This window comes from Haliotis rufescens, unplaced genomic scaffold (assembly GCF_023055435.1).
Source record: "Haliotis rufescens isolate VD_foot unplaced genomic scaffold, xgHalRufe1.0.p SCAF_115, whole genome shotgun sequence".
NCBI lineage: Eukaryota > Metazoa > Mollusca > Gastropoda > Lepetellida > Haliotidae > Haliotis > Haliotis rufescens.
This window is the reverse complement of record NW_025963797.1, coordinates 663,220-686,391: the sequence shown is the minus strand read 5'-3', so window position 1 is coordinate 686,391 and position 23,172 is coordinate 663,220. Positions and strand designations below refer to the sequence as shown.

Here is a 23,172-nt window from a genome sequence, read left to right as displayed (position 1 = left end):
AGGCTAGTTTATGTGTGATTTAGTTCTGACGTAACTGTGATATATATTGTTAAATATATCTTAATAATCAGAGATAAATATACAATCAATAAGATGTAGATACAAAACAATATGATTAGTTAGCTATCACAACACGAACCTGTAATCTATTGGATAAAACATACATACATATTGTCAGATGAATACGATCAATACGAAAATATGTTGTCAGATGAATATGAATAATGCATGAATATGCTAACAGATGAATATGAGGAAGACAATAATATACATGCAATATCTGCCGCGGCTGAATTAATATAGGTTCGAAATGAATGCCACATTGATGATTATATGACCGTTACATCTATGTTAATCATCAACTGGTGATAAGTAGCAGACCGCTACTCCTGACGGAACACAGGCATTGGGTCCTGAACAAGGATTTACATTTGCGACTTCACCTTCAGCAGGAAAACAATCTGCTAAAACAGGCATGATTTGATTGTTTTCCTCTCCTTGGTTCATTATCGGCTGTTGACAACGAACGGCGATGTCTTCCTCTCGTATTTCACAATACCCATCTTCAGTCCTGTACTCGACAGCATTGTTCTGGTGACGAGCAGTGGCATGGTTGGTACTGTAAAATTAGAAGAAAAGATATGCATTTCAAGATCACAGGTTATTTTGAATATATATATATTGAATCTCTTCATTTTGCACCTCTTGGTCCGCTAATTTTGCTTTTATGGCCCCACATATCTTTTTTTGAAAAATGTCGTTGTATATCAAACAAATTTTGCAAGAACTAATAGTGTTGAAATTTAATAACATATATTTAGGGACAATGAAAATGTAAAGTACCCTAGTTTGATCCGTTTTAGCAAGTGGCAATTATCGATTATAAAATGAAACATGTATTCACATCAACTTCGAAAGAGGAGGACTTGTACAGGTAGTTGAAAAACAGAATAATAGCCTGGATTGGTGAAGTGGTTAGCGTGAGATATAGAGGTAGTGGTGTAGTACAGGTAGTCGGTGAAAGAGAAGCCTTTTGAGGTAGTGTTGGGTCTATGTAGGCATGACATTGGTGACAGCGGGAGAGATATGGGTTGTGGTAAATGGAACAGAAACATATTAACGTAGAAGTACGGGTCGGGGGCATTTGAGAAGTGGTCATCGTGAGTGATGACGTAGTAGTGGTTGCTGCAGCATAAACATATTGAAGGAGGAGTAGGGATCAACAGCGATTTCTGAATCGGTGTGTGTGTAAAAATCCATGGAGATGGTTGTGGTCTATGACGTTAACAAGAACCTAATTTGGGAGGTAAGCCAAATGTCGTAGTTGACTTTAATGTTTAAGAATCCCTACCGTTTCCTCCCCGGGTAGTTTATACATTATGCATATTATGACAACCCCTTTTTGTTTTCCATATTCATCTTATCTCCCCCAAAATGTCAATCTTTTCCCCAGTTCCCAACGCACACATCTACCTCTTTCAGTTCTAGAAAGTACCAAGTTGTTCATCTGATCTCTGAACGTCACATCTTCGAGTTTGCATCATCAAACTCCAGGGTTAATCCTCCCTGAGAGCGTCAAGTCGCTGGTTTAAGTCAGACGCAATGTTGGTGATTGTACTGATCACACTGATCACTTGTACTGACAACAATCAAAACGCTTTTACTTACCCAGAGTATTGAAAGCAGATGGTAGCATTTTAAGCAGACACTTTTAATAGCCAATAGCACATGGTTGATGTTTAGCTTTGCTGGGTGAGCTATTCCTCAGCTTGGCAATTGAAGGTTTGTTTTCTGTATGTTGGTATAAGGTATTAAGAGCTACAGCACACTGCAGTTATGGGTATAGTCTGTCTTATCAATAGGGGCGCATCTAGATAAACCTTTCTCAGAATGTACATTGCTTCGGTAGTGTCTGATCATGTAGTTGCCCCGATAGATCAACACTCTAATTTTGTTGCAATATTTATTTGAATACACACTGTTTTATCCTGCATTTAATACCCTTTACACTATGTTCATTAACGTCCGACGAGGTGGGATAACGAGACTGCACACTTCACTGGAGACTTGATGTTGGCCAGGAGGTCGTCTTTGTCAAGCTGGAGTGGTATTTTCGTTGTCGATATTTCCTCCTTCCTGGTTTTGGAAGATTGCTATGTGCATGGGTCTGGGCTATGGTCAGAAGTGTTGATGATAGCTGGACATGTAGCAGTAAAGCATTTCCATAGTATGGTGGAACCTCGTGTTTTACTAACGCTAACCTCGTGTTTTACTAAGGCTGTGGCCACCACGACTGGTAGGAGTAAACTCGATATATATTCTCAAGTGCACTTGCCATTTTGCAATGAACCTACTTGGTGTGCTCAGTATTTAGATGCAATATCTTTGATCTCTTGTCAACTTTCCGAAACAACCATCTTAATTATTGCAATGATCAAATTGAGTTAACTGAGGTACCGTTCATCCAGAGTTTAGTTCACTCACTGAATATGCTGCCCCCAGTGCTTGTAATAACACAGTAACTGTAAACTCGTTTACTAGTCCAAATTAGATTTTCATTGAATTAAAAACATTGTATGAAACATTGTATGAAATCAAATCGTATATTGAATTTATATAAGTATATAAATAAAATGTTATGTACACTTCATATATGAGTAACAGATTAACTATTGTTAATCTCCCCATTGTCGCCTCATTTACCATGGCTGACTGCACTTATAACCAGAACAATAGGCGGTGTCAAAACGGGAAGACCCCAATTAAAGCGGCATTTCAATGTTGTAAATATAAAAAGTGAATTACTTGAAAAATATGGCTGGTTCTAATTAGCTTGCGAAGTGAGCGACGTCAGCTTCCATTTTGCTATGGTGGATAATTTAAGTGATGTTTCCATATAAGTAGCTGTTAAGAACGAGGTACATGAACTATATGTAAAATATATACAGAATATAAACATATAAATTAATGTGAATAATGTGAAGTATCTAATTATAAATTGTGAACTTTTGCAACTGGAACAGTGAAAAACTGAGTTGCCAGACATTTGAACTTTCATCGAAACACGAGACGTTACCAACAGGATGGCAACACTCATTCCTTGCAACGAGGTGATGCTCCAAGTGTGATGTCACGTCAACAAGACCTCAATATTCGGTTTGTGCATCTACAGAATCGACAACAAACTGTCACATTAACAGCTCGGAAACTTCCTGTGTTGTGATCAATTCGTTGCAGAACCATACAACACTGGTTGAGGGAGCACAACGTCCTGCTCTGATTTCACCCTCTTTGCTTCCTAGACACGCCTTGCTTGGTGCAGACAGTACTGGGACTGTGTACTGGGATGAGGCAATTCTTCATATGGACAACTCTGAAGGTCGTGCAATGGTCTGCAGGCGTCCATGAGAACAAAATAGAGGCGCTTGCGTTAATCAACTTCGTCAGTGTGGGTTCAGAAGTGAAATGGATATTGTGTGGCTCATTAGTGTTACTTGAAGGTCATAATCTACAGTGACGACATTGTTCGATACCATATTCGACCCTTTGTGTAAATGCAACGTTGTAACGTCAATTTGCAGCAGGATTATGCCCGGGCACGGATTGGACATGTTGTAACATACGTTTTGAGATAGCATGACACTGCTGCACTGACATGGCGGACTGTTTCTCCAAATATTTCACCAATAGCATATGTTGGGGATGTGATGAAACAGCTGATATTGACATTGATGGGTTAGATGTTACTCCATCCTCCTTTAGTGTGTAGCGCTTTGGTTACCAGGTATGGGTTTGTCAACGAAATTCGTATTTAAGTAAGGAAGATCAAATCCAAACATTAGATTCTATTCAAACCTTCATTTGGTATTGTAAAATCATATCATCGAGTATCAACGTCCCCTAGTAACAATGTGTTGAATTGGCATCAACCTTGTGTGAAACATATACATTTACAACATATGTAGCTGTATCCTTTACTTGTATATTGTTGTGGATATCACGTGTCACTGACGTGGTTCCTGCTACAGCTGTGTTTCAATTTATGTGATATATATATTTATATATAATCTATATAACGTCATGAACCTAAACACATGATGTAGCACGTTCTTGCTCGCGCGTCATTGATGTCGTTTCTGGTTCTGCTGTGTCTGCATGCCCAGGTCACGTGACATGTTTGCATGCTGTGCCGACCTCAGTTGATCATAGCCAGAACAACTGGCACGTACTGGCTGCCTCCCACCAGTGAGCGGATCATACATTTTTGCTTCATCGACGACAGCATATTCTCGAGCATCAATGGCCTCTGGTGACACATGCGTGCAATGAACAGGAGAGACGTACTGCTAAAACCTGCAAGTTGATTACTTTTTGAGAATAATCTTCTCGAATTCACAACACTGTAATTATGGCCTTCTCTATTTTGGAGCAATTATTTCTATACCCAATTTCTCACTGAAAAGAAACTACCTGAGCCTTAACAATAAATGTATAAATGCATGAGTCCGAAAATATGTGAATTATGTGTTACAAACTTGGAAACTGAGAATATTAAGATTGTTATTTTCGATACGTTTAACTATTGATATTCACTGTAATTGTCATTGGTTTCATAATGACTTGCATGTAAGACTAGCAATATTAACAAATATCATGTTCAGGATGACATAGTTAGCACTCAAGTGCCCTGCACTGCCCAATCATAATATGGTGCACAAGCAAGGTCATCATTTCCTTGACTTACGGATAGGTGTCTCTGTGAAGAATTGATGAATGGAGAGTTACGCTGCAAGCTGTGATCCAAACCAAATGATGGTGAGTGTAGGTTTGACACCAAATAACTTATTCAATATTTAGATGACACTAATACACATTTCATATTTAGATCTATGCATTCAGATTCTGAGAGACAAACATATCACTGCAAAACTTTATGACAAGAAGGATGACTTCAACTTCCTATCAGTCAACTTTCAATTTATGCAGAGCAATATTCCTGCAGCTCCAGCCTTTGGTGTCTATATTTCATAGCTTGTGAGTCACAATCGGGCATGATCTTGATTTTCAAAGATCGTCATACAATCTTTGCTCACAAGCTGTTTGATCAAGTTTCCAATATTCAAAGCATCAGTAAAACTTTCAAGTCGGTTCGTGCAAAGCTTATGAAAGACATTTCCATATTTGATTACACGATTATGTCCGATGAAACTATGTACGTATTTTCACGTATTTTGTTTCAGGTGAACAATTGCCTTGCTCGTGCATGTACTTATAACAAGGGACACCGAGAGGACAGGATTCCCGAACACCCTGTATCATCACAATTTGATAGGGATATATAAACCCATGGTGATAAAATAGTTCGAATCGTGCAATCGACTCTGTGTTTAGAAGACATTTTATTTTATTGGTATGTCAATGATTTTGTCACCTTTATTAAATATATATAACTGATGGCGGATAACACAAGACTTCATCAATGCTTAAGTTGTTGAGCTGTTTCGTACATCAATCAGCATTAGTCAAGCTTTATCATGGCGGCCTGTCAATAATTGAATCTGGGCCAGGTAAACCAGTTGATGATGTCATGTTCAACATTCCATGTCATCAAGTTAGGATGAGACACAGCCATCAACACCACAGTGGCTGGCCACCCTATTGGTCCCAAATTTAGAAGCCTGCACTTACGACAAGCCTGGCACGGGGACTAAAGGACTCATGGAAATGAAAAAATAAACTGTTTTGATGGATTTAATAATCGACACAAAGCATTACGTAGATGTAAATACGAAATAACAAAACAACTGGAAAAGTACTAGTCTGGATGTGCTAGTTTTATCTCAGTGCTCAATAAAAAATGTACTTTACAGGAGGTAATTTGTAGGCACTTTCAACATTCAAAAATAAAACTAAGTCCAAACTGACATGGCAGAAACAGGCTATAGGCATTGTGCTAATTAGCCTTGAAAACAAATATCAAAACAACAATAAAAAATAACAGCTATGTTTATGTACATAATAATAATAATGACATGTAAGTTATTGTTTGAGAAGGGAATACGTTACTTTTACGTTCTGATATTTTGACGATGATTCACTATCCCACAATGCCACTCACAAATCTTTAACCACTGACAAATCACATGCACGTGGCTTTCAAGCACCTGTTTTCACCTGTCGTCAAAGTGTCATAGGTCATGGAATTTCACCTTGATCTACTAACACCTGGTTATGCTCAGTTTCACAATAGTTTTGTTCATATTTTTACACACTTTTACGTGTAAAAAGACATAAAAAACCTTTGATACGCTGTAGTTGTGCCAATTAGTACTAATTAGTACTAATTAAGTTGTTTAAATATTTATATATTTTGTATATAAACTGCATTTAGTTAACATCTGAGATCGAAAAAACATTTCTTTTTCATTTCCGTGAGTACTTTTATTGTGAAACTGAACATGGGGATACTGCAGACGGTGGCTTGTTCACATGCTCCATCACTAACCTGTTTCTCCTCGAGCGTTGACAATATCGGCAGAACACAACAAGGGAGATCGTAACAATGAATAGGAAAGATGATGTAGCTAGTCCTATAGCTACTCCAGTAAACAGTCCCCCGTTATCACCTGAGGACGAAAAAGGTTGATTTGCAAATACTGTCTGGGTAGAATAGCGGTGTTTGCAGGGTTAGGTTTCAGACAGAGGTAGGTTGAGTGGAAGGAGTTGGGGTACTGTAAAGGTGCGGTTGGGAGAAGTTCGAGGTTCTGGAGGGATCGGTCCAGGTATTAAACATATGGGTAGGGGTGGGTAGATGTGAGAAATGAGTGGTGTGTGGAAGAATTAGGGATAGTGGTAGTTTCATGATATGTCGAGCAGTAAGTGTGCAATATAGGATGTATAGTAGATCTAAGACATGGGGTAGTGAGAAGGGGATTGGTAGGCTTATGCAATGGGGAAGCAGGAGGTCTGAGGGACCTGACAACTGGCAATCTAGATCACATACTTTGTATACTCATCTGACCAGTGTAAATTGGCATGGCTCCCATGCCATTTAGAAAGTGGTCAAATGTAAAAAAAAAAGGCACTTTCGGAAATCCAGTTGGTATAAATAAATTACATGAAATTAAACCAACTATTGGTAACACCTACTTGTGATGTCAGTCATAATATGACGAAGTCGTATTGGCCATGAATATCTCTTGAAAAGTGTGGATCCTCCATTTTGTACTCCTTGTGATAAGAGTATCACGGTCAAGCATATCCTGCTTGACTGTATTGATTTTGCCATCACAGGGAATAAATATTTCAAATCGTCATCTATTTAGGATCCTTTTAACAGTATCAATTCTCGTGTAATCATTGTTTTTGTTTTTTTTAAGAAAATAGAGTTGTTTGCAAAATGTTGATTGTGTCTTGTAAAATATAAATGTTTTATGATTGGTAGATTTAATAAGCAGCCCTCCTGAGAGGGTACGTAAGTTCCACTTATTTCAAGGTTAATTTAGATCTACCATGTTTTTAATCGTAGAATATGTGTCATTTTAAGATGTTAGACTAACTCTGCCAATAATCTACAACACTTGAAGGGACGATGTAAATCCTGCTGGGGTCGATGCAGGTAGAAAAGGTGCTGTAAGTCCCCATGGTCCCCAGTATGGTGACCTCCCTTCAGCTGCTGGCGATCTAAAGCCCGTTTTGATCATGCTATTGTTGTGTATAAGTGCTATTCTTTTTTTATGATTCCATACTAGTTTTAAAATCTTTATTTTCTGTGAAAAATCCAGTAATTTTACTGTCTTCGTTGGCAGTTTTTTATTTAAGTTTAATTGTATTTATTACATTTAACCCTTGATAGTCACGATATGGCTGAAATATTGCCGATGTGGCTTAAAATTTCAACTCACTTACTCACTGAGTGAAGGGGTTCTCGTACCTTTTTGGGGATGAGTCCCATCTGGGATTTGAACCCACACTGCCATTGCGTGTTCAAATCTTTCACCCATGAGAGCCGTGCCAATTTACCCTTGTCAGAGGGGTGCACAAAGTTTGTGATCTAGACTAACAGTTGTCGGACTTTCATTTTTTCGTGGAAGCCTCAGTGGCTTAGTGGGTTAGATCGCTAACTTTGTGTGCTGTCGAATCGATGCCTCATTCTGGCAGTGTGTGTTCGAATCCCGGACGGGACTCAACCCCAAACATTTCGAGAATCTTGACTCAGAAAGTGTCATCTCAAATATAACATTTGCTTTATATTTGACCACTTTCTAGGTGGCGTTGTGTGTTCAAAGAAGGTTTATGACAACAGCGCATACAGTAGTTTTAATGTGCTGCACGCAACAGTGACACACATGTGTGTAGGTAGTGATTCATGATTTTGGCCACTTTAAAGAAGGTCGAGTAATCTCTGTTGACCATTAGTTCTGATTCTGCAACAGTTGGCATGATGGAAACTGGCAGTGGTCAATACGATCAACGTTTCACAGTCTGAGATGAGCAGACAATGGATTAAGTACCAAGAAACCCAAATATGTTGGCAATCGACCTCGTTCAGGGCGTCCAATTTCAACGACTAGAGTACTTCATCGATTGTTCTGATAACAGGCTCTACAAAATCGAGCTCAAATGGCGAATGAAATTGCTGCAAACTTTCATCATGCAACTTGAGTTCCAGTTACGGGTCAGGCAATAAGAAATCGTCCACAAACAGGTCAGCTCCATTCTCCATGGCCACGTGTTGTGTCGACCCTTACACATCGTCATACTGACAACATACGTCAATGGTGTACACAACATCTTAACTGGAGTAATCATAGCTAGTCACGTCATGTTTTGAGATGACTACCGATTTACTTGCACTGCCATGTTCGTGTCACCATTATGGCTAAGTGAACCCCATTCCATTTATGGGACAACATACTGACACCCTTTGTTGTTCCGTTTGCGAGGCATGTGGGTCGACGTTTAGACTTTTGCCATACTTTCCATGCACGAATCGTCAATGCTCAGATTGAGCAGTACAACATATATATAATGTTGTTGCCAGCAATGAGCCCAGACCTTGCCCCTAATGGACGTGTCATGGACAGGACAGGGAAGCGTATACGTCAACGTTATAGGCCACAGTCCACGTTGGCTTAACTTGGCCAGGCGCTGCAAGAGAATGAGACAGACTCACTTAAATCGCCATGGGGGACTGATACACAGTATGCCTCGTCGAGTGCATTCATGTTTGACAAATCATCCAAGAAACGTCAACGTCTAAATTTCCCATCGTCCTTCAAGAAAGGTGGTGGTCATAGCATCCACTGGCATTCCTCACTACCGGTTGTAATGTGTTCCAATGTTCGACCATGATTATCATACAACTATTACTAGAAACTAATGTCAGATATTTGCGAGTGTCCCCTACTTTTTGTAAAAGAATGAGAGACAGATTGGTGTACCGGAAACATATTGAAGCAGGAGTAAGGGTCAATGATGGTGACTAAGGTCATAGCAGAGATTTCTTATGGAATGAGTGGTGTCTTCAGTGAGACACCAAGCTGTCTGTGCACCATCATTCAAAGCTGTGTTACTTAGAGCAAGTTCTGTGCAGGCGTTAATAATATTCACTATATCCAAACATAAGATAATACCTACCAGGTTTCTCATGACAACCAGTCCCGTAGTAGGAGTCGACACATCCAGACACACAGAAGGAGCCCAGCTGACAATACCCTTCCTCACAACCACCTGGACATGTTGTGCATCCATCTCCTGGATTATCACATGATATGTTGCAATCCAAACCTTGATATCCTGGCACACAGCCGTCAGTGCAGTTACCAGAGCCAGTTTTGTTATTTAAAAGAGTGCACTTCTCATTCTTACAGTTGTCACTGCAAATTGATCTGCATTTCGGATCAAAATACCCCGTGTCACACTCAGTGAGGCAATGTCCCGTTGTGTTGGCACAGTCTGAACAGTGTTGGTTATCAATGCATGGGTCAACTGAAAGTAGAAATGCAGATATGTATTAATATGCGTGTGAATAAGGTTCAATGTATCCTGAATACGATGTTTAATACAAATTGAAGGTGTATAATTGTGGACCTGAACAGCTGTCTAAAGGTTTCGATTCTTCTCTTGCGTAAAGTAGTTTGATGAACTCTCTGTGCGGCCAAGCTAACAAATGTATCCCGCCACCATGTTTATCATTTACACATTTTGAAAACAAATGAAATCCAGACGCTTTATTTCTTTGAGTTGCATACTTATAGTTAGGTTGTGTGCATCACGTACACCTAAAGGCAATGTTAATACACACTACCAGACACCCTTTCGCTGTAAAGGACCCCATTGTAAATATAGGCGATATGCAATATACATAGATCATAAAGCTAGCAATGCGCGTCATACAAAACATGGTTTTCTTTACTGAATGACATTGTTGTTTAGCACTTTTAAGTGTTTGTGGTGGGTGCCACAAGTGAGACAGTGGAGTCTCTACAGGAACATATTTCTTATGATTATGGAAACAATTTTGTTTATCCTGCAAAAAGACTACCTTAGTGGGACACCTTTTCTCGTCAGGTTTAACTCGTACCAGCATATTAAGCTATTGTACTGTGATTATGAACTGCAAGATCTGATTGACTCATGCATCTCATGTTGTAGCCTAAATGATATTTCAACCGGTCATAAGACAACACCTACCATGTCTCTCTACACAGTCAGTCCCGTACGAGGAGTCTACACATCCAGACACACAGGAGGAGCCCAGCTGACAATATTCTCCAATACACCCATCTGGACATGCTGTACAGCTGCCTCCTGGACTATCACATGGTATGTTGCAACCCAAGCCTTGATATCCTGACATACATCCCTCAGTGCAGTTACCAAAGCCGTTGCTGTCAAGTACGCATTTGTGATTCATACAGTTATCACTGCACTCTGAGCTGCATATCTGATCATAATACCCAGTGTGACACCCAGTGAGGCAATATCCCGTCGTGTTGTCACAGTCTGAACAGTGATTTGTTTCATTGCATGGGCCAGCTGAAAGTAAAGATGCAGGTATATATTAATAGTTGTTTTGTGAATAAGACTGAAGTGTGTTGATTATGGTGATAAGTGAGTGAGTGAGTGAGTGAGTTGGGTTTAACACCGCTTTTAACAGTATTCCAGTTATATCTTGTTGTATGGTGATACGTACGAATTGAATTGGAAAATGTGTCACACACGACACCTGACCAGCCATTATATGTTGAACGCTTATGCCAAAAAGAATACTGTTTGATGTACTCTTTTTAACCGACTACCCTGACAACGAAAATTATTTGCCGTCATGTTTCATCATTTACCGCATTTTGAAAATAAACGTTTATTCACAATACAATTCTAACTTAGCTCCAGACAACTACTTATTTTCGCGTGGGCTCTGTGCATCCCGTACATCTAAATTAATTCCCTCAAACACGCACGCACGCACCGTACGCATGCATCGCACGCACGCACCGCATGCACGGACGCACGCACGCACGCACCGCACCGCACCGCACCGCACCGCACCGCACCGCACCGCACCGCACCGCACCGCACCGCACCGCACCGCACCGCACCGCACCGCACCGCACGAACTACCATATGAAGACACTACAAAGACAATCTCAACAATATATTATTTTACCTCTAATAGCAAACATTAAGTACGCTATCCATATCATTAGCGCGGCGGCCATTCTTTTGCCTGAAACTGACGTGAAAGAAGAAACATTTGATAAAACATGCATCACCCATTAAAACACAAAGTAAGAGAACACTAAACAAAGTATAAACGTTCTGAAAACAAGGTGCTGCAGATGCAATGGACATGTTGATATTTACCTCCTCTCTGAAACTGAGAATGCACAAGACAAATAAACCCTCAGCATGAGTATTTTGTGGTGTCCAGAACATCATAAATGCTCTTTTATTATCATCGACATGTACTTCCATTATGTCGTATTTATACACTGAAGCTTTCCGTTGATACCTTATGCTGAAGAACTGTATGTGGACCAAATGAAGGAGTTTACAATTGACGTCACATCGGCAACATTTCAGCCACATCGTGACGAGTACTGTATGTGGATCAAGAATGGCCTATATCATACATGTGTCAGAGGGGGCTGGTAATTTAATATTTTAATGCATTATTTTATGTAAATATCTTATCAGTGAAATTTAGACAATGCTATATAAGAAGGCACTTTTAAGAAAAACACATTAGTTCTTTACATCGAGGGAACTAAGTTATATATTCAAGTAGGTGGTCTCAGATGTTGACAAGGAACAACTCTGAGAGAAACCCCAAAGATGATGATGGCCTTAGATGTTTACAAGGAACCCGTGTTGGAGAAAAACCCAAAGATGGTGGTGGTCTTAGACATTTAGAATAAACTTCTGTGGGAGGAAAGCCCAAAGATGGTGGTGGTCTTAGATATTTAGAATAAACTACTGTGGGAGGAAAACCCAAAGATGGTGGTGGTCTTAGATATTTAGAATAAACTACTGTGGGAGGAAAGCCCAAAGATGGTGGTGGTCTTAGATATTTAGAATAAACTACTGTGGGAGGAAAACCCAAAGATGGTGGTGGTCTTTGATGTTTGGAAGAAACTACTGTGGGAGGAAAGCCCAAAGATCGTGGTGGTCTTGGATGTTTAGAAGAAACTAATGTGGGAGGAAAGCCCAGAGATCGTGGTGTTCTCAGATGTTTAGAAGAAATATGTCGCTCGAAATGTATTGACTGTCAAACAGCTCTTCACCAAACAATATAAACATTGACTACCCTTTTCAAAATCCAATCCCGTGTATGGATACTTTTATCGGGAGACATTTTTCCTTACAAAAATAATCGTAGATGACCTATTCACTGATATTTCCAAATAGAAACAAGCTGACTAAAAATTTACATTTTGAGACTCAATTAATATGATCATGCCTTTTTTCAATTGAGGAAGTTACAAATACGTATGTGACACTGATACCTTTCCCCCGATAGTTAACCGTTAATACTGACCTCTTGCCCCCAGGATATAAAATCAGATGTTATGTACAACCACGTGTAAATTTGATAGATTGAGTGAAACAGGTTGCATGCATGTGTTGTTACCATGCCAATCTGCATCATCTCAATAATGTGGAACATGTTCTCTGGATGCATATAGCACCGAACATTACACTCTGTGCACGAAGCCTCCTTTCCAAATAAAATTGACAAAACCCTTTTCTTAATTATAACAATGATCAGCTGAAACAGTGAGTCCATTGAACGTTTCTTTAAAAAACAACAGCCTTGAAAAAACCCCATGTTGACCCATGTTAATATATTATGAGCATCGCCCCTATACCAAGCCGCCATGCATAGAAACTCAACAACACAAGTTACCTTGACACCACTATTTTAGTATATGTTTCAAACAAGTAAAGTTTGGTTTTCAATATTGTAGTACATGTATGAAATCAAGTCACAAACACGCAACTGCTACAAAAAAGCATGCATTCTATGCAAACACTTACTTTTATGCAAGCCCCATGCATTTCACTACCTAAGAATGGGTATTAAAACATGTGCCTTAACGGGATTCCATATGCACTGTTTAGCATCGTGCTGACAACAACCACTCAGAAAAACAAGAACACTACTCAATTATTCAACATTACGAAATTCCACGCCTGTCCGAAAATGAGCGTCTGCGAGCCATTGGTATGCTTGAAGCAGTATCGAGTCAACGTGATGTTGCAAGACAATTTAACGTCCACCGAAACACCATTTGGTGTTTATGGCAACGTTGGCAACAGACGAATGCAGTCAGAGACCATCCTGGGAGTGGCAGGCCACGCATAACCAATAATCGACAAGACTACTGGATTCGAACAGCACACCTACGAAATCGATTCCAGCCAACAACAGAGACTGCAAGAAGCATCCCTGGCCTTGGACGAACATCTTCACCATCCGTACGTCGTCGCCTCAGATGTGCGGGGATTGTCGCCAGAAGACCCGACAGACGTCCCATCTTGACAGGAAACCACCGCCAAGCACGTCTACAGTGGTGCAGACAGCGTCTACGCTGGACGGCCATGCAGTGGGGACAAGTTCTATTCACTGACGAGTCTCGTTTTCACCTCAGCCACAGTGATGGACGGATTCGAGTGCACCGACGTCGAGGTGAACGTTACGTCAATCATTGTGTCATAGAAGAAGATCAGTTCGGGGGCGGCAGCATTTTGTTATAGGGTGGGATTACAGCAAGACAGAGGACCCGTTTGATAGTGGTAGAGGAAAATCTCAATGAACAGCGCTACCGCGACGAGATCTTCGGCCCTGTTGTACTACCGTTTTTGCGTCGTCATGGCCCAGGCATTACCTTTCAACATGCCAACTGCTCGACTTGATCAGGATTCTCTCCAACAAAACAACGTGAATGTCATCCCCTGGCTGGCTCGCTCCCCTGATCTCTCACCAATCAAGCACATGTGGGATGAGATGGATCGGCGCCTTCGACGTCAACCACGTGTTCCACAGACACTCCACGAACTTCGAAACATGCTCCAGCAGATATGGACAGATATCCCACAGGACTTTGTGCGACTCCTGGTCCATTCCATGAGACGAAGATGCGTTGCTTGCATCGCAACCAGAGGTGGACACACACGCTATTGATTTGTAAATTGACATTTTGGCACGTTCATGTTTTTGTTTTTTATGAAATCACGCATTTTCTGAAGTCAGTATGGCAAATTAAACCATTTAAACACTTACAGGAGTCTTTTATCTGTTTGAAACCGAAATTGTTTCAGATTTGGTAAAAAACATAACTTTCTTTGCATTAAATCTTATTCAATGTCACAGGAACTTTTCTTGTTCAGTATATGTATTACCAACACACATTTTTATAGAATGAAGATTTCCGGTTCATGAAACAGTCACTACTTTCAACTTCCTATGCATTTTCATTGACAGAGGACCGCCCGCGTCGTTTAATGGATGGAGTTGACGGGAAGAAGAAACTGGGTGATTCATACGGAGTCAAGGTCATGCTATTGTCCTATATATGACAGGGCACTATTACACGTCATGCAAAGAAATAATGCCAACAATCACATTTTTGATGAAATAAGTCACCGGAACCGAAGGAACTGGGTGGCAGGGATTAGGTTTTAACTAAATGCGAGTAAATATGTATCATCCAATGACGGTCACACTAGACTGCAGAACCTCACCCTCAGGTACACACGTCTCATCATGTGGTACAACGGTTTCACCCACTAGTACAAACGTCTCATCCTAAAGAACAGCTATGCCAGCCTGTGGTGCCAACTCTCTGCCTTGAGCAAATAAGCCTCATCCTGGTGTACATGCGTCTCACGCCGAAGACCCGGGTTCGATTCCCGACATGTGTACATGCCTGTCCCTTTCGCGAACACCTGGTACCATCACAGACTGTCAGTGATGCATCACTACGTTAAAGTTTTGTATTTACGTAAGTATATAACTCTCCGCCAGCTGGTGATAGATACGATTGTATTCAAAGTAGACTTCCAGATATTGATCTATCTCTTGTATCTCTTTAGTATCTGTCCCTAAGGCGTTGAATTCTGCTATTGTAGATGTTAAAACGATGGATTACTGACGACTGAGAATCTCCAGCGTCTGTTCGTGTGATAGCGTCATTTCGAGTTTCAAGGTCTAGACGTGGCATATCAACAATTACTCACAGTTCAAGCAACATTACAGTTTCCGGAAATAATTCCACCTTTTATACCCAACACCCATGCCTTCAATTTACCCTAACACGGAGTGTGAATTGCATGCAAATATTAGTCCAGGCTTCTTTTGTGACTGCCATTCATTCGAAAGCATGGTTTCGTTTATAATAAGGACGTATTTAATTTGACTTGAACAAATAATACACTGACACATCGCACAACAACAACGGATGAAGGATTCTGTTCCCCAAATACACATATCACTAATGAAACATACTTCCGGTATTGTACAAGCTAAACAAACAGTGAGGATACAGGGAAATTCAAATTGCTGTGTTCAATGTAGTTTCTGTTGAATTTAAAGAAAACAAACACACTCAGTTTGAGCAGACCACACAGATGGTGCGAACATAAAAAAAGTTTAAATGATGTGATGCGTGATGTAATCAAATGTATATTCGGGTTCCTTTCGAATAAACGTTCTACATTTCTACAAGACACGTGTAGACGCGTTACAGTAATGCTGCACTGATGTAATGAATATGATGAAATGCTTCCTTCTGACACAATAAAGATCTCATCCCTCTCTCTTTTGTGTAGCTTTGAGACTAGTGGCAGATTAGTGTCGGGCGAAACTGGAAACAGTCAACATGGGAAATTGCATTGAAAAGCATTTCACGCTCACACAAGTGCCAGCACGCATATATCTTCATATTTTAATGTCTGATCAGTTGAATGATGTGTTTTTACAGGTCCTGTTGGCTGGCTTTTATTTATCAATTCCAGTCCTTACATTTCCACGAGGTTCAGCGTTTTCACAACACATGCAAACAGTGAATGGTAAATATCGAACGTGAACACAGTGAAACTGAATAGCTGGTTTTCGCCATTGAAATTAAATGAATGTTGTTGCCATTTGTCAAAAGCATATTCTGCTGGTGTGTTATCCCGAGGATTTAGAACCCGCTTCACGATTTACAACAGGTATCAGTTCACAATACCTGCTGCTTTTCAATAGGTAGCAGTTTAACATTTTAAGTACGGCGTATGGCTTTCTTTTCAATTACACTTGAAATGCTTGTGCTGCCTGGATGACTCCACATTTGTATTATGTACCAGTATGACACAAATAACTAGTGCGCCTGCAAATTGCTATAAGCGTAATTGAAAGGAAATGACAGTCAGCCATAAGCCGTAATTGAAACGACATTTTTTTTCCCTGTGTGTATAACTTGTTCACAACCTTATTCAAGGCGCAATATAGACAATAGGTTGACGCCGTTTAGTCAATGCAACCATTACTCTGTGCCTGAAATACAAGGAACGCTTGAAACAGGAAATATGTCATCGTTATGCATGTTCTTTATGTCGAGTGTTGACTATATTTGACAGTGTTACCTAAATGTGGTTTTAATGCTCTTTTCGTATTTATGAAACTTTAAATAATTACTTATTTATTAGTGGAGTGTCATATGGTTCAATGAATTAACCTCAGTTAACGATTCTGGGGTCGTATCGGTGTTCAGTACTTCATGAGAATTGTTTTCATTGAAAGGGTTGCCTGAATCAGCCATATTTGAAAATTTTGAACGGACAACCCTTGTAACAACCGACGTGGTGTTGAGCCTCTGTGACGGATTGCGTGGCTCGTTACTACAGGGTTTCATTCACTGGGTACCTCATCTAGATTCAAATATATTCAGACTGTCGTGATACATTTTGGGGCACGGCTGACAATGTAATCATTCTCCCCGGGAAAAGCGACTTCACTTGAATACTCTGAGTGACACACATCAACCTTCTTGACCCACTCTGATAAAGCCCCCCAGACTACCGTGGCGTGCAAAGACTCACTGAGTGGGTTTAAATTCCAGCCTTGACTATGCTCCTTTGTCGTGTCATAGTTTCGCAGTTTCGCAAACATTTCCTCCTACATTGATTTGACTTGTGGTAACAAAAGGAAATATTTGCGTGAACCGCGTTAAAGTCAAACTACTCACTCAGAAACAGAGCAGTATGCGTGAACGTTTATCGCAGGATATCACAACTCTGATAATCTCTGAGAAATGTGTCTGGCTCAGTAAACGAGTAAATCAACGTCTACGCAAAACGATCAGCGTATCTTCCCCACAAGTGGCACACATGCGTCAAACAATGTTAATGTACATGCACAGTGTAAATTATCAGTATTATTTTATGTATATAAAATGGAATATGTCAACATAGGGGTATTCCGTACATAACGTTGGGCACAGATGCGTCAAATCTGGAAAAAAGGGCCTCCACATGTCTACCTATAAAACGTTTAAGGCTTTGAATGCTATTAATTAAACATTTTGAGGGCGAGATCTGCACAACACTATTTGAAATCTTTGTCGACAGACCATGCTTGATTGCACCTCAAAAGTTGTGACACTGAAGGCTAGAACTGTTGGAATATTGCTCGACATAAGGGGGACGTTGACTATCGTAAAGTTGGTGCAGTTCCTGCTTTACCTGTGTCCTGGTCACTTGATAACCCCATAAGGTCATTAACCCTGTGCGTATGTAAGTTACATGAATGCTATTTTATATTTCTAACAACACGTCTGTATCTATTTGTGAACACGAACAGAATACATTCTACACACAAACTGAAACCTGTGAGAAACAATGACATGGTGCAAACATTTACCAAGAACGTATAAACCACATGCATCACACATCAGTCATTTGTTAGACTGGATGTAAAAGTGTCTCGTCATCCTATAGTATAGTATACACGCCTCCCCTATATAAACACTCTTTAATTCGCATGGCGCCCCCTCATCCCATAGTAGACAGGTCTCATCTTTTAATACATACGTCCTCGGGGGGTAAAGACATCTCTGATCACATATAGCCTTCCTCACACACAATGTAGTCCGAAAAGTAAAGTAAATTAAGCATATGGTGTATTCAGGAAATGCGTTCTCAGAGAAATCCAGTATTGATCAGAGTGAGTGAGTGAGTATGGTTTTACGCCGCTTTTAGCAATATTCCAGCAATATCACGGCAGGGGACACCAGAAATGGGCTTCACACATTATATCCATGTCGGGAATCGAACCAGGGTCTTCGGCGTGACGAGCGAACGCTTTAACCACTAGGCTTCTCAACCGCCCCCCGGCCCTATAGTTACGGTGATAAGATAAAACCTTTCCATTAGCGTAAGCAATAACTGATAAAGTCAAGTGAACGATACCGACTCTATCACAAGCATGTACTTGGATTACTACGAATCAGTGACGATTCAAGGTGTTTGCAAAACGATGAGCGTATCTGCCCCACAAGTGGCACACATGCGTCAAACAATGTTAATGTACATGCACAATGTACGTTATAAGTATTGTTTTATGTATATAAAATGGAACATGTCAACATAGGGGTATTCCGTACATAACGTTGGACACTGATGCGTCAAACCTGGAAAAAAGGTCCTCCACATGTGAACCATAAAACGTTTAGGGCTTTGAATGCCATTGATTAAACATTTTGTGGTCTAGAGCTGCACAACACTATTTTAAATCGATTTCCTCTCAAAAGTCGCGTGCAGTTCCTGCTTTACCTGTGTCCTGGTCACGTGATACAACCCCATAAGGTCATTAATCCTGTCCGTATGTAAGTTACATGAATGCTATTTTATATTTCTAACAACACGTCTGTATCTACTTGTTAACATGAACAGATGACATCCTACATACAACCTGAAACCTGTGAGAAACAATGACATGGTGTAAGCATTTACCAAGAACGTATAAATCACTGCACCGAAGACATGCATCATACATCAGTCATTTGTTGGACTGGATGTAAAAGTATCTGTCAAAAGAACACACTCATCATCCTATAGTATACACGCCTCCCCTATAGACACACTCTTTAAATCGCATGGCGCCCCCTCATCCCATAGTGGACACGTCTCATCTGTAAATACGTACGTCTCTTCCTTTAGTACACAGGTATTGTCCTCTTGTACACACTTCTGATCTCACGCCTCACCCTTATGTAACAATCGGGACAGCTTATAGAACACACACCTCACCCTATCTAATCCTATAGTAGACATGTCTCAATGCATTGAAACAATCTAAACCTATAGTACAGTCGACGTATCATGTAGTGCTTTCCTTTCACACTTTTGAACACACGTTTTATCCCACAGTCCAGTCAGCCCATCCTTTAGTCGACACGCCTTATCATATAATATTCCACACTCACCCTATTGAAACAACTGTCTCAACCTAAAGTACTGACATGTCTTCCTGTACTATACGCATCACATCCTCACATCCACGTATACAAACCCCCATTCCTATATTACAAACGTCCCATCCTACAGTACACAAGTCTCATCCAAAAGTATAAACGTCTCAAGTTATAGTACACACATCTCATCCTGTAGCACACACATCTCATCCTATAATATACACGTCTCATCCTATAGTACACACGTCTCATCCTATAGTGCACACGTCTCACCCTGTAGTACACACGTCTCATCCTATAGTGCACACGTCTCATCCTATAATATACACGTATCATCCTGTAGTACACACGTCTCATCCTTTAGTTCATACGTCACATCCTATAATAGACACGTCTCATTTTATAATAGACACGTCTCATCCTATAATATACACGTATCATCCTGTAGTACACACGTATCATCCTGTAGTACACACGTCTCATCCTTTAGTTCATACGTCACATCCTATAATAGACACGTCTCATTTTATAATAGACACGTCTCATCCTGTAGTACAAACGTCTCATCATGTATTACACACGTCTCATCATGTAGTACACGCATTTCATCCTGTAGAACATGCTGTAGTACACACGTCTCATCCTATAATATACAAGTCGCATCCTGTAGTACACACGTCTCATCCTGTAGTACACACGTCTCATCCTGTAGTACACGAGTCTCATGCTGAAATATACACATAGGGTACACCCGTCTCATCCTTCATTGCACACGTCTCATCCTGTAGTACACAAGTCACATCCTCTGGCACACACGTCTCAACCTCTAGTACACACGTCTCAACCTCTAGTACACACATCTCATCCTGTAGTACACACGTCTCATCCACCATTGCACACGTCGGACTATCCTATAATACACACATCTCATCCTGTAGCCCACACGTCTCATCCTCCATTGCACACGTCTCTTCCTAAAATACACACGTCTCATCCTATAATACCCATGTCTCTTCGTATAATACACACGTCTCACCCTACAGTATACACATTTCATCCCTTAGTCCACACGTCTCACCCTCCAGTCCACACGTCTCATTATGTAATAAACACGTCTCGTGCTATGGTATATACGTCTCATACTAGAGTACGCATGCATCATCCTAAAATTTGCACATCTCATCCTAAAGAACACACGTATAATTCTCCAGTACACACGTCTCATCCTATAGAACACACGTCTCATCCTGAGGTACATACGTCTCATCCTATAGTACACACGTCTCATCCTGTGGTACATATGTCTCATCCTATAGTACACACGTCTTACCCTAGAGCACACACGTATCATCCTCTATTACACTCGTCTCATCCTATTAAAGACACGTCTCATATAATAAACACGTCTCATCCTACAGTATACACATTTCATCCTTTAGTCCACACGTCTCATCCTTTAGTACACACGTCTCCTCCTATTATAGAGACGTCTCATATGTAATAAACACGTCTCATGCTATGGTACACATGTATCATCCTAAAATTGGCACATTTCATCCTAAAGAACACACGTATCATTCTCCAGTACACACTTCTCATTCTATACTGTACTACATAACTACTGCACAAGTATCTTCCTATAGTACACACGTCTCATTCTGAAGTATACAAACTTGATCCAATAATAGACACATCCAATCATAGAGTACGGCCGTCCTATCTCATAATAGACACATCTCAACATATGGTATCAAGTCACATATTGTAATAGAGAAATATGTTCCTCTAGTACAGGATTCTCATCCTACAGTCCACACGTCTCATCCTATATACAGACGTATCACCCTACAGTACATACATATCATCCAATAATTCACGTCTCATCCAGTAGTTCAAACGTCTCATCTTGTAGTACACACGTCTCATCCTACAATACACACGTCTCATCCAGTAGTTCACACGTCTCATCCAGTAGTTCACACGTATCATCCTACAGTGCACACGTCTCATCCTTTAATACACACGTCTCATCCTGTAGTTCACACGTCTCATCCAGTAGTTCACACGTCTCATTCTACAGTGCACACGTATCTTCTTACAGTGCACACGTCTCATCCTGTAGTTCACACTTCTCATCCTGTAGAGCACACGTCTCATCTTGTAGTACACACGTCTCATCCTGTAGTTCACACGTCTCATCCTACACTGCACACGTCTCATCCTACAGTGCACACTTCTCATCCTACAGTTCACACGTCTCATCCTGTAGATCACACGTCTCATTTTGTAGTACACACGCTTCATCCTACAATAGACATGTCTTATTCTATAGTACACACGTTTCATTCTATAATATACAGCTCTCTTGCTAAAGTATAGACGTTTCATACATTAGTAAACACGCCTCATTCTGTAGTACACACGTCTCATCCCATAGTAGAGACGTCTCATCCTAAAATATGCAGGTCTCTTTCTATAGTATACACGTTTCAATTAGCACATACGTCTCATCCTACAGTGCACACGTCTCACCCTGTGTTTTACACGTATCATCCTATGGTACACACGCCTCACCCTGTCTTTCACATGTATCATTCCATGGTACACACACCTCACCCTGTGTTTCACATGTATCATCCTATGGTACACACGTCTCATCCTGTGTTTCACATGTATCATCCTATGGTACACACGTCTCACCCTGTGTTTCACATGTATCACCCTATGGTACACACGCCTCACTCTGTGTTTCACATGTATCATCCTATGGTACACACGTCTCATCCTATCATATTCACGTCCCATCCTATAATACTAACGTCGCATCCTATAATAGTCACGTCTCATCTTTTAATAAACAAGTATAATCCTTTAGTACTCACGTTTATCCTATAATAGTCACGTCTCATCCTACGATTATCCAGGGATTGATATCTTCTGCAACCAAGCCAGCGTACCTGTCCACCTGATCTCTTTGGTAGCCGCTTTCGACCAGCAGAGTTTGTTGGGGACATTTTCTAACACAGTATCCTCCTTGATTCGCCTTTACAACTTACGGCAGTAATTCAGTTCATAAAGATTGTATTTTCTATGAAGCCTACATCGACAGATAAATAAATGGTAAATAAATAATAAATGTCAAGGAGAAAATAGTTTACCTTATGGACTCCACTTCGAGCTTGTTAACTGTCAGAGGCTGACCAACGTGGCC

General features: G+C 40.5%; 1 protein-coding gene across 1 annotated transcript; it reads right to left on the bottom strand.

Moving 5' to 3' along the window:
• Positions 1-77: 77 nt before the first annotated feature.
• LOC125378174 (multiple epidermal growth factor-like domains protein 10) lies at positions 78-23,172 on the bottom strand. The gene is made up of 6 exons (XM_048393128.1): positions 23,120-23,172; positions 11,672-11,737; positions 10,696-11,040; positions 9,640-9,990; positions 6,506-6,626; positions 78-619 (listed from the first exon to the last, which is right to left on the bottom strand). The coding sequence occupies exons 2-6, from the start codon at positions 11,721-11,723 to the stop codon at positions 352-354; spliced, it is 1,137 nt and encodes a 378-aa protein (XP_048249085.1). The 5' UTR covers positions 11,724-11,737; positions 23,120-23,172; the 3' UTR covers positions 78-351.